The following is a 13,988-nucleotide window of genomic DNA, read 5'->3' on the forward strand; positions in this document are numbered from 1 at the left end:
TTATTAAAAATAAAAATAAAATAAAATAAATATATAGATATAAATAAAGAAGTATAAGCACAAGATAGAAGCTTTTGGGTTTGCCTTTTTGTTTAAGTATGTTTTTTAAATTTTCGAGATAGGGATTGTATTCCCCCATCAATTCATTTTATAATTTCACAATATGCAATACAATAATAATAAGATTGAGACGTAGAAAAATTGAAATTGAAAAAATATTTTGATTGGAGAATTCTTCAATTTTGTCTTATTAAAAAGGCCAATATTGAGGCCTAGACCAATGTGGATACCATAACAAACATTTTAAAAATATAAGACGGGGCTGGTTATTATCAAAATCAAATAAAAATAGCAGAGAAAATTCATAAGAATAATTTTTTTTTATGTTATGATTCATTAAAATCAATTTATTAACCCATCCAAGGAAAGGTTTTTTCTCCCCACATATTATCTTCTTTCATTGAATTTTTATTCCTTGGTTTATAAATTTTTTTCTGTTCAGAATGCATACAAATTTATTTTTTCGGTGCAGAATGTATGCAAATTGGAATGAACCTTCAAAGGAAGTCCATTTCTCATACACCTTGCATTTTATGTAATTATTCATGTTAATAATTCAGAATTTCGAATTGGGTTGGAGAGAAAAACCCCAAATGGTAAAAATTCTTCACAGTACCTAAATTCCTGCTAATCACTTGTGGAAAATTAGACAGCTTTATGCCTCATAATGACACGACTCATCAACTATGAACTCCCAACATGTGTGAGAAACAGGAGAAAGAGATGCAAGAAATCCTTTCAGCCAGAAGGCAAACCCTCTCCCCCACTCACACCCTCCCCCCCCCCCCCCCCCCTCCCTTGAATGGATTTTTTTATTAGAGAATGCATGATTGACAGGCTTCCATCTTCTAGTTGAATTCAGAGTATTTGCATGTCTCATTATCTATTCTCTTGTCGTAGTCATATACACACACACACACACACTTTCAAGTTAGTTCACCACCAAGGACTAGGGATACATCTGTGATAGCTCTAGCAACCCTCCAAATTTCATGTTGTACAGAATGCCATGACTCTGCAGTGTTCAAGATCTTTGCTTTCTCAATAGCATCATCTATCCCAGGAAATGATTTTGATCCATAATCATCATGTTTTGATGGCCCGTAAACCTGAAAAATCAAAATAATATCAAAGTTTTAGTCACGTCAACTACAGTATCAGAATACCAATTGAGTCTAGCTTCTTGCAACAGTGATTCAGACACAAGGGCTCCATGGTCCTAGCCAACAAGAAGGCAGGAAGAGAGGAGGGGGGGGGAAGGGGGGAGGTTTAAGGAACAAGTTAAAAGCTATAAGAATATTGAAGAACTCCTACTATGCAAGTGAAGGAAACCTACCAAATGCTTATACCATGACCTCCCAACGAGCCCATCTCGGTCTGTAAATGCTCGTTCCGCCATCATTAACCTGTCATTCATCTCTCTCACTTCCAGGTGGTCTCTTTTCCATAATGATGGCCAGACCCTACTTTCCTGTATTACCTAAAGCATGATCAATTCATCAGTTTACGTGTACTAGCTGAACAATAGATCATAAACAATCATTTGTTATAGAAATCTATGCAATACCTTTATCTGTTTGTTTATTTTGATCGCCGATTTCTTGAGCTTATCAATGGACTTGTACAAGGGAAGGAGACTTATTCCCTTACTTGAAACTTCATCTTCAAATTTCTTTGTGCTTTCCTGTAATTTAGAGACTCATTAAATGCATTTTCATTAAAACTACGTGCCTTCTTACATGCATGTTGCACGGCTATGAAGTGGAGCAGTGAAGATATGCACATAGGAACCTTGGTTCATACATGTTACACGAGATGGAAATTTATTTTTTTTTCGTATGTTCATTAATCTATGCATGTAAAATACGCAAAGACATAAGCATAAAAAAGAGAGGCAGATTGAAGACAACTGACATGCGCAAAAAATATGTAAACATCATCGACATACCTGAAGCTCCTGTGCATAAGAAAGATAATTAAACGGCAGGAATTCCTCATCTGCAAGCCTAAGAGCAACTAGTCCCCAAATGCTGGCCACTGTTATAAGTAAAAAACAGTAAAACAAAGAAACCAGATTCAGCTGGGACCATGTTTGAAGAAAAGGGCTTTGAAAAATTAAGATGACCTTTATGAGTAAGCTACTTTTCTGTGCTGTTTTTATTTTCTTCAAATATATGAAAAGAAAAGAAGCTAAGCACTAACAACTTTGCTGACAGATCAAATCATATTCAATGTTTCTTATCCTAGAAAAGTGTGAAAGACTGAATATGATTCAGATAGACAAATGCCAAAGTTTGTTAATCAGAATCAAACATTATCTAAGAGATTGAATACACAGAAATAGAAGAAATACCTGCTACATGCCTATGGAACGTTGGGTCACCAAATTTCTTCATCCATTCGAAGTCATCATACATTGAGTGATAGACTGGGTATGCTGCAAAAGAAAAACATTGAAGAGCATAATTATGCAAATTCCTTAAAAGGTAGTACAAATAATTAAAAGTTGTTATTTTAAGCATATGTTTTTGAAGGCACTAGTAAGCATATGCATGGAAAAGAGACTTAATTGCACCTTTACAGAATGATACAGCAAAATCGATAAAAAAAATCCAACGCTGATACCATCTTATAATATTGCATATGTTTATTAGTAAACATAGGTTTTCACCACTACCTTATATCTTCTATCCATGGTAAAAGTCAGAAGTGGGGGAGGGGAGGGAGGGAAGAGAGATTTCTTTTTTCCTTTTCGTTTTAAGTAACAGAACTAAATGATTAAAATTGCATTAAACACACAAAGGGTTAGTTAGCATTTTTCCTTAGAGAAGACAGCTCTAATAATTAGAAAGTAACATTATGTATGTTTCAAAAAATCTTTTACATGGAGTTCTTTGGTGAGTAAGAGGACCTTTAGAGATACAGAGTTGAATAATGAATTTAAATAACATTGCTAACTGAATATAGCTTAGAAAAATCTAGGAGTAAGGCATTTTCTGAGCATGCTAAGAAGAGGGAAAGGACCTCAAACACAAAATGTATAATTTGAGAGTAATTAATTTGGTCTCTAAAGATGAATACTGATGGATGGCAGTTCAGTTTCTATCAGACCCAAATAGCTTATGCATTGAAAAAACTGATGAGGTGGTTGAAACTTTTGCACTGTGCAGTAATGGTAAAAATATAGTACCCACCACCAAATGTGAAAAAATAACTTGAGTGACACAGATGGAATGGCCTTCTTCTCACTAGATTCTTTTTTTTTTTGTGGGTAGGGGGGGGGGGGGTTGGGGTTGGTAAAATTTTGAACTGGTTTCTAATCGACCTATGGAACACAATCAAAGAATAACATTTTACTTACACATTGTTGGCATTCATCATCTTACTTTTGAGGCCTTCATTGATACCTCTCTTATATTTTCATGGGTTCATTATCTTTTTGTTGTGTTTAGTCTCTATACAAGGGCTTTCCCTATCCCACTCCCTTTCCTTATTTTTGCAACAAAGTTAATTTGTGCTCTGTAGTCAGCAAGCATCTCATTATAAGGAGTATCTTACAGTTTATAAATAAACAAAAGTTTGCAAAAGCATATGATCATACCTCCTCCATAGAACATGTCAACAGATGGAACTCCAACATGTTGAATAAAAGGCGCATAATCTGAACCCCCGCCTCCTAACCTCCCAATCTTCAAAGTGAGAAGAATTTTTACTCATCAATGGTTTCCACTTCTAAGTAACAATTTAACCAGATTCATTAATAATATAGTCATTTAATGAGCATAAATAAGGTAATGCAGGATATTGGATATTTCCTTTTTTATTTAATTAAGATGACTTATTCATACTTGAAAGGCATGTATTAACATAATATCACCTAAAGGTTGAAATTTGGTCAGGAACCACCTTGGAGGAATCATCAGAGCCGATCCATGAATCATACATTGTTTGTGAGGAGTTATCTGGATCTTGAACCTTCAACAACCATGAGCTTTGTTAAGGAGGATCGAAGAGAAACTAGTAAAACTAGTAAAGTAATCTAGATATTTTCAACAAGAATGGAAACAACCAAAACAAAAAGCTTTTCCTTGTACAACATCAACGTCAACAAGTACTTGTTTGAACTTTGTCAATGATAATGCAACCCCTACTCAGGTTGCTGCTGTAGTTGTGAATGATTTTGTTCCCATTGCTTATTTAATTTACCTTTTTTTTTTGGAGAGGGGGGGGGGGGGGGAGGCTATTGCCTCTACTGTTACAAAGTTGCACCATATATTGCAATATGCAGTAAATATACATCACCGCTGTTAGACCTGTTGAGCAGCTTGTTTGAGTAGTTCATCCAGCTGAGGAGTTGCAGAGGCATGGAATCCTGCCCCAGAGACTGCACAGTCTACATTCAAATAAGCGACAACCCTTGAAGCTAGCATTTCTCTATTCTCTTCTACCCATTCTGTTGATCCTACCTGCAAAAGGCTGGATTGGTTAAAGTGGATCACATGCTCCTATATGATTGACTCCCTAATAACTCATATTTTAGGATACATGGAACCAATTGATTACCAAAGCCGTTAGGTATTGAGCTATTGCTATCAATATTTTCTTATTAATAAAAAAAAATAGATTGTATAGTTTTGGGTATGCACCTTTTTTTTTTCCTGTTGTAAAGAATGGGAAAAAATTTGGTAAGAAGGAATACAATAAATGCTGCATAAGTAAACAATTTGATCCTAAAAGATATACCATATTAAGTATATATAGATATCTTTATTTAATACTCATAAAATGATAAAACAGTAAAAGACAGAAATATGAGAAAACATTGAAAAAAGAAGATACCAGAAAATTTTAGTAGCTACAAATTAAATATTATTAATTAAGGACTCAATCTTAATAATATGATAAGAAATACAAACCACATGGGCAGGACACCCAACTGATGTTTTAACCTTAGCAGAGATGAGCAAAACAGGTGTTTTGTTATGGGGCCTGCCATGATTCAACTGAACTATATGGTCCGCTCTTGTCACATTGTGATTAAAAACACTGATAATACATGTAGGTATATTTGGCTTACTATTCCTCTACGAGTAAGGTTATTAGTTTATTAAGTTCTGCATAGTGGGATGTTCTTCTCTTGCCCTTATGTGACTCAAATGCCAATTAGGGATGCAGCCCTGTTTGGTTGGCATCCTTCTTAGTATTACAGTATTAAGGTACCAAATGTTCCACAGTTGGGGGGTGATACTGATTATATATTTATTTTAATCGTGTAAGGGTATGGCATGTGTTTAGGTGGTCAAGAGATGGAGTGTGAGAAAGATACCAGGCCATACTCCTCAGCATCCCAATTGCAAAATACAATTGTTCGCCTTGGCCTCCACCCTCTTTTCTTCAGCTTCCCAAGCCTTCTAGCAACCTACAGACACCAAAGAATATTAACTCTAGAGTTACCATTGAAATATATTTTGTTCCTTTTAGGATTGGACATGGTATCCACTTCATGAAAAACATGAATCAATTTAGAAGAGAATGAAAAAAATTTCAATCCTAAGTAACCTCTAGTAGTGCTGCGGTCCCACTGTTCGGATCAACTGCGCCAAATGTCCAAGCATCGCGATGGTTACCAAGTAGCACAAATCTATACATAATTGCAACATAATTAGAATTGAATAAAATATAAATTGAGTTGGCTAAAATTTAGGAATATTTCTCTGACCTCTGCTTCTTTAATGCTGCCATTGTGCAATCAAATATTTTCTCATTATTCATGATAGTAAGCTTTTTTATATTAAAGCACAAGGTGTAATTAATAAAAATCACATGTACCAATGGAAGATGGTTGTTAGATGAGATCTCAACTAATTAAAGGCGATTATCATTGGTTACAGTGAACCATCTGGTCCATCTCGCTATCAGTAACCAGTACAGATATGAGATGAGAGCAGAGGCTTCCTGAGTTAAGAATCTGAGGCTGTGTTTGGTATGCATTCTTGGAACGCATTCCAGGCCAATTTCGCACTCTCAGATGATAAAAACAACTATTTTTATCACCCAAGAATGCGAAATTGACCTGGAATGCATACCAAACACAACTTAAAGTTCAACATCTCAAAACTCTACAATCTACTTCCTGTTTTTACTTAAGATTTGAAACAATGGTGGAACCATGGTGGTATATTAGTAAGTCACAAATAATTGGTGGAATAAAAGCCAGGTGGATTGAAATCTTCTTCAGGGACTTTAAGCACCAAAAATGAACATTAAAGACTATCCCCAGAACAGCTAAATAAACCCTGTATGGTCCAAGGACACAACCATTAGGTAGCTAGCTTTCAAATAATTAATTGAATGGCTAAATGAAGTTGATCACTTGGCTTATGACAAAGTTGTAGCAAGAGAGAATCATAAAGCATGAATATGAAGCATACCGGTCAGGCTCTTCCGATCCTTTGATAACACCAAAAACATTTTGGATTGTAGCTATGACTTGATTTCCCTGAAGTTTAAATCAAATACCCAATCAAAAATCTGAAAATCAAATCAAGTACCCATCAAGCCAGCTGAACAAAATATCGATAGTCAACCAATCCCTCTATGGATCACAAGGTGATAATTTACCACAACCAATCAAACATCTGAAGATCAAATCAAGTATCCATCAACCAATTCAACAAAATATTGATATTCAACCAAGCAATCTATATATCACAGCTGATAATTGACTACTACCAATAAAAAATATAGACAAAGATAGATGTTGAACAGAGCATTCATTACCCAGAAGTCAGAACTACCAAGTTTTGAAGGGCCGGCACAAAACTCTCTTCCAACGTAACAATCAGAGGAAACAAACAGTGAACCAGAAGAACTAGAAGTTTTATTAGGGTCCCAGAAATATTATCACTTACAGTGTAGCTGAGATTGAGGAAACCAGGGCCAGGACCAACCCGGTAAACCGGAGCGTTTATGCCACCCTGCCAATCATCGCCGGCCACTTGTCCACCGATGGACCTAATGATTGCATCACCATCAGCTGCTGACACTGGCAATGATGGTATCAAGGGGAGCTCTCCACGCAACTCTACTTCATCAACGGACAGCCTCTCACAGCCGCTGGTGCTAGTCCAACCAGGTGTCGTCGGATCTCCGGTCCCACCATAAACCGTCCCTACCTGAACACCACTTGGAGGCATCCACTTGTCATCAGGAAACCATCTCGCACCCTCACCTCCACCACCGCCGTAATCCTTGGTATCACTGAAAACGACGACGGCAACGGCACCGGCGTCGTAGGCGTGCCGTACGATATCGCCGCGGAATATCTGACCGTACCTTGCCAAGGCGATATTGCCGGAAACGTTGACACCCATCGCTTTCAAGGTGACGTAATCCTCCACGCGGCCATAGTTAACGTACACCACCTGTCCCGCTGTGGTCCCTGACTTGGCGTAGGCGTGGAAGGTGGGAAGGACCTCGCCTGCCACGTCGGCGTAGGGGTCGCCGGCGTAGATTTCCTGTCGAAGATCGAATTTGGTGATAGACGTGTCATCCGGCGGTGAACGTGTCAGTATGAGTGTGCGGGAGAGTGGGTAAGTGAGAGACACGTGGTAAGAAGTGATGTGAGAACGAAGGGTGTAGGAAGCGAGAGTGGAGAGGACGTAGGCGGCGGTGTCGGCGTTGGCTTGGGTACCCGCGACGTGGGGTCGGCGGGTGAGACTGAAGAGGTTGTGTGAGATGGAGGTGTTGTCGGAGAAGGAGGTGAAGAGGGAGTGATAGGTCGACTTGGGAGTGAAGGAGGTGGTGAGGAGGAAAATGGAGAGGAAGATAGCTGTGAGTAGGGTGGTGGTGGTGAAGGAGGTGGCGGCACCTCCTCCGCCGGTGATGGTGGTGGTGGTGCTCTTGAGCATGGATTGATTTTCTGTTGTCAAGAAGGGTTTCTTAGTTCTCGGGAGAAGAACTCATAATTCTTGCTGCGCTTCTTGTGTGTAATTCTGTTTTTGTGGATATTGGAAGGTTTGGCTTTTGGGGATTAGATTACTATCAGACAATAGTCAATACACAATGGCTACTATGTTTTCTGAGCTTGTTTAATGTATTGGATTTGTTTTATTAACATAACTATGTGATTAAAAAATTCGGGTGCATTTTATTAAAGGAAGATGAATAGACACATCACCCGTGTGTGGTAAACAAGTGGGCGGCACCAATGGGGACGCAGGACTGAGACCAAACGTCATATAAGAGAGGCAGGGGAATCATTTGAAATAAGGGAAGAGAGATAGAATTAGTCGTCATTGCATTTTGATATACCAGCGTGCCCAGCCTCAGCCTTTTCCCTTTATTAAATTTAGTTTTCATTTTAAAAACGAATATCTAAATCAATTTCACCTCCACTAGTATATGTTTGGCTTCAGAGGTTTATCATATGTGTGAGAGAGAGAGAATGTGTGTGTGTGTGTATGTTCAGGGTTTGGTAATGTATGTTTTCGGTTCTAAACATATGGAAGAGGGGTTTACCAACAAAAAAATATGAGAAAAAAAACTTTATTCAGGAGTGCTGGCATACACTCCTATGTGTATATCTCTCCTCCTCAAAACAAGGAGGAAGAGATGTCTTTTCAGATGAGGAGGAGAGAGATAGACTCATGGGTGTATTGGTATAGACCATATTTTCGGACAGACCAATGAGGTGCGATAAAACTGTATTAAAATTATGGGAAGTAGTTTTTTGTCCAGGAGTGTGGCCTACACCAGTACTCCTATGTTCCAACACTCCGATGTATCTATCTCTTTCCTCCTCAAAACAAGGAGGTAGAAGTGTCTTTTCAAAGGATCCACATTCTCTACTTCCAAAATTCGTACTTCCATCCTACTTCCAGCAACTCACAGTGTCCCACCTGGCCTCACCAGCATCCAACGGATGATATTGAATGTATTCAAAATATTTTGAAAACATCATGAGATCCTATTTGAACCACATTGAACCCCAAATCAAACCCACCCGATCGGTTCGGCTCATCAACCCAAACCCTTTTCACTCAAACTAAACCCAAATCCTCTCATTTGCCTAGGGTTTCAAATCGATTTGGGGCCATCGTCTTCTTCCTCCCTCCCGGCTGCTCTACTACAAGGCAAAGACGCGTCTTCAACCTCTTCTGCTCTTGTTCCTCCATCGTGACGAAAGCCCAAGGAAACATAGTATAACAATGATTTTAGGGTTTTAGGTGTTAGGTGATTTCCGGAAAAAAAAAAAAGAAGCAATGAATCATTCATCTACAAGAACAGAATAGTTGCAGCCGATTCATGAGAAATTTGTGTTTTTTTTTTCTTAAATCCGAGAGAAAATGGCTGATTCTTTCCCGCTACTGATTTGTTGAAAAGACTCAAAAGCTAGAGCAAAAAAATGAGGAGAAAGTTTAGATTACAAATTTTACCTTTTCTGGAATTTTTCTCAGCCTTCAATTCGTGTTAAGTAAAAGACCCAATCAGTGAGAGAACAAACCTGTATTTTCTTATGGTTTTCTGTTTGAGTTTTAAGAGAACTTATTCTACTCATGGTTGATGTATTCCTAAATATGTTTCGAATAAGCCAATAGCAAGCACCCAACTTTGGAAGCATGAACACAGGGGCTCAGCCGTTCTCACTTGGCTGAAAACAGAGTTTTTGGATCGATGAATGTGAATGTGCCACTGACTTTGAAGATTGAAGACATGAAGCTTTGTAATTGCAGAGAAACAATTTCTTCCTGCTTATTACGAGTTGTCACAGTTAAAATTTTTATTTGTACATGTAGACTGGATCGTTGCTCAACCAACACCCATATCATGTCCCTTGTCAAGCAACTAGAGAGAGAGAGAGGGATTAGACTTTGCTTCTAATAAAGCAAAAGTAAAAGAAAAAAAGAATAGAGGGTCGGAACCTTTGTTTGTTATGACAAATGAAGGCGGAAGAAATGTTACATGATAACAGCAAGAGGGCTTTCTATCATATGCTTCATGTTCAAGATTCTTAGAGGTAGCAGAGCTTGTCTACGTCAACTTGAAATCCATGGGAAGATGCAAACAAGAATGCTGTCCCCCAAAACAAATTATGGAGCTAACACTGTGATCAAATTTGTGGAAGGCTAAGCCTAACCCGATCTGGTGGAAGCAGAGAAGAAGGGAGCGATGGAGTCATGGAGAGGATTTGGGAATTTTTCGGATTTCTCCTAAACAATCTGAAACCTAGGCGGATGAGAGGTTTGGGTTTAGTTTGAGTGAAATGGGTTTGGGTTGATAAATCGAACCGATTGGGTGGGTTTGGTTTGAGGTTCAATGTGGTTTAAACAAGAACTCATGATTTTTCAAAATATTTTGAATATATTCAATATCATCCGTTGGATGCGGGTGAGGCCAGATAGTGCACTGTGAGCTGTTAGAAGTAGGATGGAAGTACGAGTTTGGAAGTAAAGGATGTGGATCCCTTTTCAAATAGGAAGAAAAGAGATCGTATAGAGAACTTTCTCCCTAAAATTATTTTATATAAGAAAAAAGATAAACATGAAGATGCTAGTGTACTCTGCGTCACAGCTAAGAGAATCTTTTACCTAAAATATAAATCAATTTTACTTCCACTAGTATATGTGTAGCCAGTGGGGCAAAAGTCCAAAACACAAAGTACATAGCAAACCCTATATTTTAAACCAAAAAAGAAATATTTTTTAGTGTTGTTTTTTCCTTATAGTTTCCTGGTTTGTATGGATGGCAATGGCAATGGCAATGGACCACTGGAACCTTTTGGTTTTGTTTTTCTATTAGTGTAGCTATGAAAGCCTTCCTTTATATCTTTTCACTCTTCTATTTTATACAAACATTTTTGTCTTTGTTAAGACTTCAGAGGATACTCCTACCCTGGATTCCATGGTACTCTATTATATTAAATTGATACCGTCATTGCCAACATCAGCAGATTCGCAAATTTCTAAAAGAAAACCCATTAAATTATACTACGCTTTTCTTTTTAGGATAAAAAATTTGTACAACGTCACTTTAATTTTAAAATTTTATGCACATTCAAATTATTGTAGCATTACCTCTGTTAAATGTCTCATATAACTTTTCTATTTTTAGTGTTTTTTCATAATATATTAGACAGAATGTTCTCTGTGCTGGGGGTGCAGGCTGCGGCCAAACACATGGGGGTGGGCACAATGACCTCCATACCCCTGAGTGGCAAGCCCATGTGTCTGGCCGCAGCCTACGTTGCGGCACAGAGAACATGAACCCAATACCTTAATACCCCCTTCTTCAAGGCATGAAATTATACTATTATAAATGTGGATTAAGAGATAGATTAGGATTATTAGTTAGTCTTGGTGGTTAGTTAGTTAGTTAGCTTAGTTGTTACTAAGGGTTGAGTTGGATTGTATTACCCTATAAATAGGGATTGTACCATATGCATTGGATATGAAATATGAAATAAGAAATAAAATAGTTTAGTCTCTCCTCCTCTGTATTTTCCCCAGGAGTACCCTCACTTACTCGAAATAGTGAGAAAATCCCCCTTCTATGGTTCTTGAATCTCATCTCAGATTTTGGAATCATAACATTGGTGCTTTCATTGACTCGTCCTTTGCGGTTGGCTACTCGAGAGGGGCGACCTGGTGCCAGAGTGTGAACCACTAGGAAAGGACTACCTGTCGTCGAGAAAGGGTCCTGGAGCAGAGTGGAGCCGCCTAGAAAGGGCTACCTGATCCGGAGTGGGCCGACGAGGACGTTGGCCGTTAAAGGGTGGGGTAATGTTATGTGCAATAGTCCCACATCGGTCCCATAAGGGATTGGATGTGGGCATATATGATATTGGGTTCCCTCCCCTTGTAGACCGGTTTATGAGGGTGAGTTCTTCCAATCATAACATATACACTATCCATACTGTCTATGTAGGAAACCATCTCCCTTTTTTATATATATACTTTGTTGAAAAATAAGATGGCACCTATGAAGCCATCTTTTGTATGACGACCTTTCTGGGACTTTGTTGCATCGTAAATAAATTCCAATTTGCACCAAAAAAAATTACTAGGTCCATCATAGCAACTAATCCCTCCTTTAGATTGAAAAAACGAAAAAAAAAACAAAAAAAAACACTGCTGCATTTGGTTAATACTTGAATTGGAGATTCAGAACTTGACATGACTTTTACTCCCAATCATTTGTTAATCAAATTTGTAAAATTTCAGAAGAAAATTACTCAAATTGTATTATCTGTTGGGGGCGCAACTGTCATGTGTGTGCGGCATCCAATGAGAGCGTGCATTGGTATCTCAAGGGCAAAATTTCTAACTTTCATGGGGGTGGGGGGTCATTTTGCCTCCCACTATGTTTGGGCGTGGCCCTTGTGCTCCCCCCACAGAGAATTTTTCTCCATATTTTAATTGGGCAAGAGTTTTTTGTGGGGGAGCTTGACACGTGCAAAGAAGAATCATGAGGGCGGGATTTTCGCCTTTCATTGCCCCCCCACTGTTTCTAGACATGAGCAGTACACTCTCCCATAGGAAACTTTTCTCCATTCTAATATTTGGTTGTGAATTGAGATGGCACCTTTGAAAGGTTTTTACTGGAGAAGAGATTTGCAAACTTGCAACTCTCTATTTTGGAATAAAAGTGACTACTATTTGGCTATGAAGCTCTCCAAGGATTCCAAATTTTGCTAGTTTTCAACCATTTGTCACTATTAGCTTGTGTAGTTCTGCACTTATGTGCCCTCTCTCTTAGAAGAATGGTTATTCCTTCACTAAAAGCTGACTGCCCTTGGATGGGAATAATGAGGGTCGAAATTACCAACCCCTCTCTTATTTTAAGAATCGTCATGTGTCACCTGACTCACCTTTCCCTTAAAAGATTAGAATTATAAAAGGAAGTGATGTCAACAATGCTGACTAACTCAATGACAATGGAGATGATGATGATGATGAACCTGTCAACTCTCTCAGCTGTTAAAGTCCATGACATGATGTTGTCAAGTCCGGAGATTGAATCCACCATCATTTTGTGCTATATGTATGGATTTAGGTATCGATCGATACATACATATATCTGAGAGGAAGAGACACAATCAAGGGATATCTTCAAAAGACACCCAACAAAAAAAACCAAACGTATTTTGAATCTTTAATTTTAAAATATTAAATAATTTTTCAACATATTTCAAGATGTTTTGATTATAATTTCACTTTGAAGACCCCCGTAATAAAAAGAGTTCTTTACACAGGCCTTGGGGTTCATGCAAATTTTAAGGAAAATTTCATACATGATGGGTCAAATGATTGAGAATTGAGATAAATTCTGAAACTTGTGGGCATAGTAGATTCCAAAGAACCACCTACCCATTTAATGAATAGAACAGCCAAAACAGTCTCCATAAGCTACACCTCTATGGCCTAGAGAGAAAGTGACAAGTGACATTATTAATGATGATAATGTTTCTTTTTTTTTTTAAATAAAAAATTTATTGAAAATTAAAGAGGCGGCAAACAAACCTAAAGACATATAAAAGCAAAGAAAACTAAAGCCTAAAAAAGCGACTTAGTCCTAAAACATATTGGCGAGGGCAACAGGCCACTCGCTCACCCGATAATGCTAATAATTGGAATTATGGTGACAATGATCATAGCACCCCCCCCCCCCCCATGTAGATATGCACAATGGAGAGAGGTAAGGGTTAATTTATCAAGTATTCTTGTGTAGTCCAGAAGATTTGCAGTTGAAGTTCTAAGTAAATCAGAATTCTGCAACCACAAACAAAAAAGTGAAAAAGAGTGACCATGTGCTGCCCTCTTTATTCACAATGTTCTCCTGAGCAGTAAAGCTTCATATAAAAGGAATTCTGCAGCAGATGACTCTGAACGGGATAGATCTTTAAAAGCCCTGTCCTTAGAATGAACAGG

The 13,988-nt window shown here is 38.1% G+C and overlaps 1 protein-coding gene across 3 annotated transcripts in view; it reads right to left on the bottom strand.

Annotated features, from left to right (window-relative positions):
- LOC122655798 (probable glutamate carboxypeptidase LAMP1) overlaps positions 1 to 7,995 on the bottom strand; it is a 20,264-nt gene extending 12,269 nt beyond the window's left edge. Inside the window, exons 1-12 of one of the 3 annotated variants that reach the window (XM_043850139.1) lie at positions 6,972 to 7,932; positions 6,492 to 6,559; positions 5,620 to 5,701; positions 5,387 to 5,479; positions 4,374 to 4,526; positions 3,967 to 4,035; positions 3,662 to 3,752; positions 2,414 to 2,497; positions 2,009 to 2,097; positions 1,628 to 1,744; positions 1,397 to 1,540; positions 979 to 1,169 (exon numbers count right to left, since the gene is read on the bottom strand). In XM_043850139.1, the coding sequence (XP_043706074.1) occupies positions 987 to 1,169; positions 1,397 to 1,540; positions 1,628 to 1,744; positions 2,009 to 2,097; positions 2,414 to 2,497; positions 3,662 to 3,752; positions 3,967 to 4,035; positions 4,374 to 4,526; positions 5,387 to 5,479; positions 5,620 to 5,701; positions 6,492 to 6,559; positions 6,972 to 7,433 (1,635 nt within the window). In that variant the 5' untranslated portion in view covers positions 7,434 to 7,932 and the 3' untranslated portion in view covers positions 979 to 986. Of the gene's footprint in view, positions 1 to 917; positions 1,170 to 1,396; positions 1,541 to 1,627; positions 1,745 to 2,008; positions 2,098 to 2,413; positions 2,498 to 3,661; positions 3,753 to 3,966; positions 4,036 to 4,373; positions 4,527 to 5,386; positions 5,480 to 5,619; positions 5,702 to 6,491; positions 6,560 to 6,971 lie in introns of those variants that run through there. The other 2 variants (XM_043850140.1, XM_043850138.1) reach the window with 2 other exon arrangements.
- Between the last annotated feature and the right edge of the window lie 5,993 nt (positions 7,996 to 13,988).

Source organism: Telopea speciosissima, chromosome 3 (assembly GCF_018873765.1).
Source record: "Telopea speciosissima isolate NSW1024214 ecotype Mountain lineage chromosome 3, Tspe_v1, whole genome shotgun sequence".
In the NCBI taxonomy this organism is placed as follows: Eukaryota; Viridiplantae; Streptophyta; class Magnoliopsida; order Proteales; family Proteaceae; genus Telopea; species Telopea speciosissima.